Source organism: Nuphar pumila, chromosome 2 (genome assembly GCF_984573655.1).
Source record: "Nuphar pumila chromosome 2, dmNupPumi1.hap1.1, whole genome shotgun sequence".
NCBI classification, from domain to species: Eukaryota; Viridiplantae; Streptophyta; class Magnoliopsida; order Nymphaeales; family Nymphaeaceae; genus Nuphar; species Nuphar pumila.
In genome coordinates, this window is record NC_143250.1 from 5,860,825 (window position 1) to 5,871,093 (window position 10,269).

The window sequence follows — 10,269 nt, forward strand, 5'->3', positions numbered from 1 at the left end:
GCAGTAGCTGGCAAAATTCACATACTCTTGGCAGGAGTGGTTTTTGCTCAGTGAGGATTTAACTGTGAGCTAACTTGTGAGATGGTTGTACTCATGATATTCCCATTCAAACAATGGGGCTCTAAATTCTCTTTAATATAGTTACTGTCTCCAATGGTCTTGTGCAAGACCAACAATGCCTACATTTTTTTTGGGTATTTTGCAAATTTGTTCCTGCCTTATAGCTAATTTACAAATCAGAGTGGCTTTCCTCCAAATTGTAGAGGCCTCCTTTCTTATTCCCTGCTGTCACTATTTCTGTTCTTTGTGCAAAAAATTTAAAAACATATGACAGATCTGATGTAAGTTGGATCTTTTTTTTTATTTCTAGGGCATATAAAATATTTTTTAACGTAATTTGTAACAGTTTTGAATTGATTTTGGTGTCATCAGTATAAGAAATGTTTAATTCTTCTCTGTTTCCTATCATAACACAATCATGACCAACATATCCTTTGAGATTAATCAACTTACCAATATTACCTGTCATATAGGCACTAGCACCAGTGTTTGAGGATCATTCTGAAACTTGGTTATAGTGAGGGAAGTGCTTGAGGGAATTCTTTGAACTAAAAAGCATGATTGAATCGATTGTAGCAGTTGGCAAACAACATTTTTCATACTGCTTTTCTTTCTGACCACTTGATCCTCCTAGACCTAGTTTGGAGTATTGATATTTTGCAAATTGATTCCTGCCTTTTTATTAATCCTTGCAAATCAGCCCTTGAGGTCAATTGGCCTTCTTCAGAAATTGATGGGTTCTGCTCTTATGAGAAGAACAATTTGCAAAAAGTGAATAAGGTAGAGACTATTTGGAAAAAATTATTACACTAACAACTATTTGATGAAGGGCATTTTTCCTATTTGACCATGATCAAATTAACAGCTGTTGACAGAAGGAGGTGAGGGCTGATTTGTTAAATGATATAAGGCAGGGATTATTTAAAAGAAAACTTTTTTTCTAATAAAGTAAAACCAAAGGATTCTCAAAACCCACAAATTTGCTTTGTGTATGTTGGGCATTGTGGAAATCGTAGTAAACCTTAAAACCCTAATTTTGTCATTTTCTCTGCTTGTTTGTCTACTTTCTTTCATTGCAAGTTTTGCTGGTAGATGATTTCTTACTATAAAACCCTAATTTTCCTCCATTACAGCATCAACATCGTCGTGCAGAGTTGCTTTCTAGATTTGTGGGATTTTGTATGCAAGTATTCGTAGTGGGTTTGCTATGAGGAAATATCTGCAAATTGTCCATCGTTCTATGTTTGTTTCTCTACTTTCCTGATTTTTCTCTTCTATTGCCAGACTCTGATCACAGTCTCAAGGGTAACTCTCTCTCGAGTGCTTGGTGTTGGAATCATTGATAGGAGCTCGGATGTTTTGCTGAAACCAAACTGGCAATTCAACTGCCAGGCATGGTTTTACTGCTAGGCTACTGCTCTAGGCCATATGTCAACTGCTGAATTTGGATCCAGTTTTCTGCTCTCTACTGATTCCCGTCCTTAGTGATGTTCAGTATGTATCATCTTCGTTGGCATCAGAATGAAAGATGACTCAAATTGTGAATATGCTCCTCGTTTTCCTGAGTTTTACTCTCCATTTTCAGTGGCCAATACCTTTCTTCTTTTTGGCAGGGCTTTTGCAAGGAAAAAAAGGCAGGCAAAACATCACTGTGGATGAACTGGGTCATGTAATTACCCGCAAAGGGAATATTATTAAAAATTAATAAACAATTTAAGCTCATCAGGTCGGCTTGGGATCCCCCGGCCCACCCCACGTATATAACTGTTCGGGTTTCGGCCTGATTCTAAAACCTTGGCCCAAACCTGGCCAATGGTAGGCAGGGTTGGCTTGTCCCATCGGGCTGCCCGGCCGGGTGCGCACCCTTAGTGTCAAGTTGATTGCCCAGGATCAAACTCCACTGGCGCATGGACGCTGCCGTTACTTTGTCACGGTTTGAACACATAATTGTGTCCTCAAACCTGAGTTTTACCTTGCAGGGAGGGAGGGAGGCCCATCAAGTGACAGGACTTTTCCTTGTCATCCAAATAATAATAATAATAATAATCTGATGTAAAGAGTTCCAATTCAAATAGAATGTGGCCAGTATTAATTCTGACTAATCAAATGTTGGCTAATCATGTTGGGGATAGTGAAAAGCTCATATCAAATATGGATTCAGGTATCCATTAAATTCAGTAGCAAAAAATCAAAAAACATATTGGAATCTGATTATAATCAGATATGGTTTTGGCTAAATAGTAGGGTAATGTAACCCTACTTATTATAGCTGGGTTGAAACTTTTATTTTTATTTATTTATAAGCCAGAGAAACTGCACCTGGAATGAAGACTTAGGTCATGCTGACTTAGCCTGCTCTAACTCATAAAACTCTAAAGCTAGGACACATGCCCCCGGGGCCAATGTTGGGTGTCAGGCTTGCGCAAAAAGGAGATGCCCATGGGAACTGAACTTTGATCACCCATCTAGTGGTCAAGGCCCCACCTTGGGGCTAGCAGGGTTCAAATTTGATGATGAGTGGGGATGGAAGACCTCATTGGGTCAGAATCTTAGCCATGCGAACCTTTTAAACGCAGATCTTTGAACTGGTCAGATGTTGGATCCAGTACCCATCCGACCCAAAACAAGATTTTTAGGTCTAGAAAAGATGGTAACAGCCTGAACCAGAAATGGTCATACATGGGACTTTCAGGCACCAAGGTGTTGTTTTTTCTACTATTATTGTAATGAATTTTACAAGTGCTTACTAAGTCAAATCGCAACTCAATCAACCCGATCTGACCCGGTGTTGAGCTATAAACAGGTATGGGAATTTAATATATAAATGTGGTCAGATATAGAATCACTGATATCTGACCCATCAATTACCTAAACCCAAATCCATACCTGACAACATATTATCTGGTGGGATTCAGATACAGCTAAATGGGTGGATACCCGACCCATTGACATCCCTAGGGCCTAATGAAATCAGAGCTCAGATATTTCTAGAATGTTGGTGGATTTGGATTTGAGGATCTTGTAAACAATGTTGTTAAAATTAGTCTGAATATAGGCCAATTCAGATCGAATCAGCCCTTAGCCGATTCAAGTGTCATTTCAATTTAGATTTTTTAAGAGGTTAAAGAAATTGCTTAATGTTTTTTAAATACTTTTTATTGTTCAATGACACGTGTCATCTGATGGTAAAAAGTTGTCTATTCACAAACGATTCGATCCAACTGGATTGGATTTTTAGGTTTTTTTTTAAGATTGATTCACCCAGTGAACCCATTTTAACATTAATTGTAAAGTTTTTTTGAGAGAAAAGGCAAAACATTGCTTGTAAAGTCTTCCAAACTATGTTACAAGTATGTCTGATATTTTTCAATTTTATCAAAAAAAAAAAATGAAAGTCTCATCCTTCTCAATCTATTGGTGATTTTAACGATATTTTTATTTTATTTTATCCCTATGCTGAATTTTGATTCAGCATCACTCGGCAACATTTTATTTGGATAGCTTCATCATCCAAACCATAGCAGTGGTTTCTTCATGTTAAATAGAAGAAAAAAAAAGTCAGAAAGAAGTTGGGTTGTCAGTGAGTTTAAAACATTAAGCAAATAAAGAACAAGTAGCAATCAGAACTGCATATTTGTCATTGTCAACCAGATCTACTTGACTGTTACATGTCAAAGGTGTGAGCTCCTAAGTGAGTAATAAATGTTACAGTAAAATAGGTTAAAACGTGTGATCCAGAGTGAAGAACAAGGGTGCAAAACAGGTGGGGAAGGTGGGCCTGTTACAGGGGCCCAACTCTGCTGTATGGTACAGACATGGTACATTGCTTTATCTGGAGGAGGAACTCATGGCACAGGGTAAGATTTGCTATTACACATGCATTTATATGCCATGGGGCATGTCTCTGCCTCTTCAAGTGTCGCACACACAAAGCTCACCATCACCCGTCTGCACGGCGAGCACCCCCCACATGCATGCGAGCAATCGGGCAAGCTAGATCCGGCTACCTGGACTGTATCTGTGGCTTCCTTCGGTTTGGTGTGCCTCCACTCTGTGAAAAACTCTGGTTTTAGTGGAGGCAGTCTCTTTGTTGCAGTTCTTGGACTTGCTGGCTGATGCTGGCTATGATCTGTGGAAATATGCAGCGCATATTATAGTTCGGACACACACTTTAAATACAGAGACTCACTAGTTGGTGATCTAATGCACTGAAATGCTAGATGCAAGCTATGTTTGGGTGTTATATGAACCATGACCAAGTTCATGAACTCCATGAATATGACAGGCAAAAATTTCAGACTTTTGATTCCTGTGGACATCCACTAAATTCAGTTCCAATAGCAGCAACTCTGAGAATTGAATAATGTGCATTTGCAAACATGACAAAATTAACAAACTCCAAGTTCCTGCATGTAGTACCAGCAGAATCATGACCAAGTCCTCGAACTCAATTATTGAACTTCATGAACTTAGCCATGATTTACAGGAATAAGCCCAAACACAATCTTGAACTAAAACCAAGTTTTCTCTTTTTTGTTTTATTGGATAATCCAAGCGTAAAACCCCTCCATCACCTACCCCACATTGACTGGCCTCTGGTTGGTAAAACCCTTGAGGTTCCCTGCCAATTGGGGAGTACACCCAGCTTTGATCTTGCTACAAGGGATGCCACCCTTAAGTTTCAAACTTGTGACGTCCGGTCAACTTGGTGACATTCACAAGTTGCTCCTATCAAATAGCATGACCTTATGGGCTAAACTAAAACCAAGTTGTTTTTTTTTTTTAAAGTCTAGCTGGGGTTAGACCGATCCCTACCAATTATACAAATTATACCATTGGGTTTTGAACCTGCAGCGTCCTAACACAAGGTGACGTTCACTAGCTACTCCTATCAGGCAAGCGGAGCCCCCTATTGGTTAAAACCAAGTTAATTAACACAACTCTGATGGAAGAATTCGAGTACTCTTTAGGTTTCAGCTAGATACTTACTCCGACTATGAAGACGCCCGATGCTCCGGCCGGCCGATGCCGGTTCAAAGAGGAAGAAGACTAGCAGTAGAACAGCAAGGAGTTTCATGGGAAGAAGAATTTTCATGGTCATTGATACACTAAGTTAATGAGTCTGAGATGTAGGAAGAAAAAGTGTGGATGCTTGGGATGGTGAGAGTTGGGAGTTGGGAAGTTGGGGGAGGGCATATTTAAAAAAGGGTGGGAGGGTGTCAAGCACATTGAAGTGGATCACAGGGTGGGTGTGGTTGGTAAGGTGGGGATCACATGAAGTACAGGAAGAGGGGGGGAAGTGTTGCTCATCACAGGTTTGGGCATGCTCACTGTGGTGAGCTTGCGTGATGCTCATCACGGAATATTGCCGCACGTCTGGCAGGCTCAGCAAGTGCTGATTACGTGAACATCACTGAGCTGGTTGCTTGTAGGTTTGAATAGACTTAAAACAGGCAGGAGGTTCCTCTCCCCTGCTTCTCATGAGGGCTGTGCATTGGTTTTAAAGGCTACAAGGTACAGGAGAATGTAATAATGTGACTTCCATTATTGGTCTCTCTCTCTCTCTCTCAATGCGACTGTGACTTCATTTAATCTCTCTCTCTCTCTCTCTCTCTCTCTCTCTCTCTCTCTCTCTCTCTCTCTCTCTCTATATATATATATATATATATATATATATATATATATATATATATATATATATATATATATATATATATATATATATGTGTGTGTGTGTGTGTGTGTGTTGGGGGGAGATATAGGAAATAACCGGTCAAGAAGACGATGGCAAAAGCTTACAATTAACATCAAAATAACGGCAGGCAAATTCTGCAGAGAAATTGAAACTTTTTGTTTTTCTTGCATTTTTATCGATAAAATATTAGAAAAAATTAATTAATTAAGAAAACAAAAGATTTATTGTAAGAAGAAATAAAAAAAAATTGTTGTTTTTTCCGGTTAATAGTTTTATATTATTTTGACCGCTTTAAATGGCAATCAAAATATCGCACTTTTCACGGTATTTTTTTAATGTCATCGATATTGGTCGGTTGAGAGTCTTGAGACCCTACCTAGGTATATCACTATGTTTAATATATATATACACACACGAATACTATACAAACGTGACATGAATAGGTGATTTTTATGAAAATTAGGACAAATGGAGAGGTATTTTTAGAATATTTAATTTATACAACATTATTTAACTTTTTTATATAAAAATATGTTTATTATTAGATAATATTCTCTTTTCCAGGGTACATACCAAATCCAGATTAAACACTTCGCGACGTGTCTCACAGGAGCATGTGCCGTATCACTACCATGTGAACCAGGTTTGAGATTTAATTAATTTTGCCTGGATATCCGACCCAACCTGGCCGACCCAAATATTATATATAATTTTTTAATCAAAATATGCATCTTAAATACCCTTTAAATTATATGGGTCGGGTTTGGGATTCATTTTCATGACCCAAGATAATCTGGGTTGTGTACCCGCTCCCAAGTCATTGTTATTTGCACGGGTTTGGGTAAAGCACAATACGACACAAACCCGACCCATGGACAAACAATCCTCAGCACGGTTGTTTGTGGACCCCGATCTGGATCGAACTTTAAACCTAAGGCTGACCCATTTACGTTTCCCTTAAATCTCTCACATGAGCAAAGCATGCCTACCGTATACAATGTAGGAAAAAACTTCATTTATGGGCCAATCATTTGCCCTTAATTGTAAATATAGGCCACACGTTTCGAAAATTCCAAATATTGGTTAAACGTTTATTGAAAACTGTCAAACAAGAGTCTGCATTTATTACTGTTTTTTTTAACTCAAGTTAAATCATAAGTCAAATTACAACAGTGACCTTAATCATTAAAAGTTGGCACTGTTTTACTTTATCTAATGAGGATAAGTACTTTTTAGTTTTTAAGGGACAATACAAGAAACAAAAAAGGACTCAGGTTTTACAATACGATGGGTGTTGACCTGACCTGAGGTCCCTATTTGACAGTTTCAGAAAAAAGTTTGGTCATATTTGAAATTGAAGGCAAAAGGTTGGCCCTTAAATAAAATTTTCCTTAAAATGAAACCCTAGATACATATTGGCATTTATTGACTAAAGCTACCGTATCCTTTTCTTGCTACATTTGAGCAAATTTATGATTCTTTTTTACAAGCATTTAATTGCATTACGGGTAGACTCATGTTGCCCATCTGCATAAGCCCTTGATATAGGCCATCCAATCTTGCAAATAAGTAGTGATGCAAAGTCGCAAACAGTTGGGATTCGGATCCGATGTACCCAATACCATATTTGACTAATGGGATGTTGGCTAAATGAACTTGAACTTGGATTCAGATGGTGAAGACTCTACCAGATCCACTTTTTTTACATGTAAATAGATTCAGATATCCTACAAACTCCGATATTTCTCAGATTTGATGGCAAAAAACCAAAACCATATCTGCAACCAATTGTAATCGGATATGGATATGACTAATCAAATGCAACAAAACGGAATCGAATTCGGTCAGATATCGAAATAAGTCTCTAACTTTGCCTTTATGAACCAAAATATTTCTCAATCTGAACCTGTGCTTAATCGCATCGACCGTTGATCGCGCACGCTGATGGATTGTCAGTACACAAAAAAAAATATTTGTGTAAAAAATGCTAAACTCCAAAACGCGCAAAAAAACCATGCTTTTGAAGCACCGCTAAACGTTCAAAGGACACGTACATAATTAAAAAGTTGTAATGCTGAAATATGTCCTTTTACCTTTAGTTGCGATATTGAATGCCAACCTTTAATGGCGCTTCAAAAGCAGCTAAAGGGTGGTTTTGCATAAAAAAAATGCCTTTTTTTCATTTTTTGTGCGTTGATTGCCCATCAATGCACATTATGGACGGTCAGCGCAATTAAGTAGATGCTCAAGCACGTATTCATCAAGCAGCTATATATATAAAAGAGAGACATGAATACATAAATATTTTGAAAATCAGAACATGATGACATGAGTTTTTTATTTTTAATGCTAAAACATACTTCTTGTTAGTAAAAAAATATTATTCAAATTTTTTAAATAACTTTAAAATAATGAATAAAACGTCATGATGTGTCACATGGTGCTTCCACATATGTGTCGTGTTATTTAGTAATGTGTCCCTAGGAACGTATCATGTTAGCATACTTGATGCCACGCGCATTGCCACCAGCCTTCTTGGCATAATATTAGTGTTATTTTGAAAATATCATGATTTTTATTGCAACAACTTCAGAAGTGATAAAATACAAAAAAAAAAAAAATGGCAGACTTTGGTTATATGGCCTACAAAGGCATATGTTAGATAACTAGGGACATTAATTCTTCCTGAATCGGAAAACCATGAGTCATAGTTGCCAAACCTTAAGTTAAAGGATGGCATGGCAAAAGTGACGGATAAAGCCCCTCCGAGTTAAGATAAAGACTTTAGGAAACTTAAGAGCAAGAGGTATATTTGAATACATTCTCATCAAACTCGAGTCCGTCAAAGTTCAAGCTTTAACGAAAACCATTAAACCTAACTCATCATTATATGCTTAGAGACTTAATCTCATGTCCTTATAACGAATCACTTAAAAAATAAAACCAAGGCAGATCATGCACTACAAGAAACCTGTGGATTAGCGACAACCTAAATCCGACGCTAATCCGTCGCTAAACTGTTTTGCGACGGATTAGCGTCGGATTAGCGACAGATAACTTTCATCGCGAATTTTTCAACGCTAAGTAGTGCCACAACTTATCCGCCGCATTTTCATTCGCTAATTTGCGATGGATTAGCGACGGATATGATCCATCGCTAGTCCTTCGCTATTTTAAATTAGCGATGGATAATAACAGCCGCTAAATTTTAAAAAAAAATAAAAAAAAAATGCTCGCTGCCGGCGCGTTTTCCGGCTGGGAGCAATTTTTTTTGTACAGAACCGGCGTCGGGATGCTCTTCCGCAACGAGCCAGTCACGGCTGGAGACGGGATCCGACGAGGGAGACGGGATCCGGCGAGGGTCGTAGTGGAGATGGGATCCGACGAGGGAGAGGCGGAACAGGCGATGGAGACTGTCGAGGGGCACCGCCGGGAGGAGCGGTCAAGGCAGGCGGCGTAGCCAGGGTTCACGGGGGAGAACTTGCAGGAGGCGTCGGGCTGGACGACGACGCGGAGGATGGAGGTGCCATTGGTGCCCGAGCAGTCTCCACCGAGAGGTGCCTGAGAATGGAGGTGTCGTCGAGCTGGACGACGAGACGACGAGAAAGGGATCACTGCAGAGCGGCTGCAGAAGTTGCGCGTGGTGCGAGAGGTGCCGTCGGGCTGGACAATGAGACGGGGACGGAGGGATCGCTGCAGAACGGTTGCAGAAGCTGCGCGTGGTGTGAGAGGTGCCTAAGAAGGACGACCTCCGTGGTGTGAGAGGTTGTTGCGCATCGTCAGAGGAAGGTGGGGATGGTTTAAATCGAACGGGAGGAGGGAAAAACAGAGGGAAGAAAATTTTTGAACGGGGGGGAGGGAAAATTTCGCGCCTCAGGCGAGATGGGTTTAAATCGAAAATTAGCGACGGAATTAGCGAAGGAATTTTTCCGTCCCTAATCCGTCGCTAATTAGCGACGGATTAGGGACGGAAAAATTCCCTCGCTAATTCCGTCGCTAATTACCATTTTTTGTAGTGTTTTGGCGATAAAAAAACATTGTCATTAATCCGTCGCTAATTTGCGACGGATATATTTCCATCGCTAATTTTGCAAAAATTTCAAATGTTAGCGACAAATAGTTTTCGCTTGTTGATCCGTCGCAAATTTTCGTCGCTAATTAGCATTTTTCTTGTAGTGATGATCAATGCATTATAGCATATAATGATGAGTTATAGAGGCATGAGGTCGATGATCAATGTATGATAAGTCTTTTTTAAGTGACTCGTAACGGATGGTCTTTTTTAAGAAAACATTTTTTTTTTAAAATCTGGATTGACAGAATTTGGATGAAAAAATGGTTTTGGGAGCCTTGAAAGTTTTAAAAAATTGTAGACCGTTGATTTTAGAACCTTATAAAAACCTATCCACGCATTGGTCTGTAGGGTCTGACATGGTATATTAAGGGATGATCCCACATTCCTTTAGGAATTTAGCAAACGGCTCTGGACGTTGTTCACCTGATTCATCATATCT

The 10,269-nt window shown here is 39.2% G+C and overlaps 1 protein-coding gene across 1 annotated transcript; it reads right to left on the reverse strand.

Moving 5' to 3' along the window:
- Positions 1–3,905: 3,905 nt before the first annotated feature.
- Positions 3,906–5,161, reverse strand: EPF1 (epidermal patterning factor 1). Its single transcript, XM_089985508.1, has 2 exons — positions 5,050–5,161; positions 3,906–4,189 (listed from the first exon to the last, which is right to left on the reverse strand). The coding sequence occupies exons 1-2, from the start codon at positions 5,159–5,161 to the stop codon at positions 3,906–3,908; spliced, it is 396 nt and encodes a 131-aa protein (XP_089841634.1).
- Between the last annotated feature and the right edge of the window lie 5,108 nt (positions 5,162–10,269).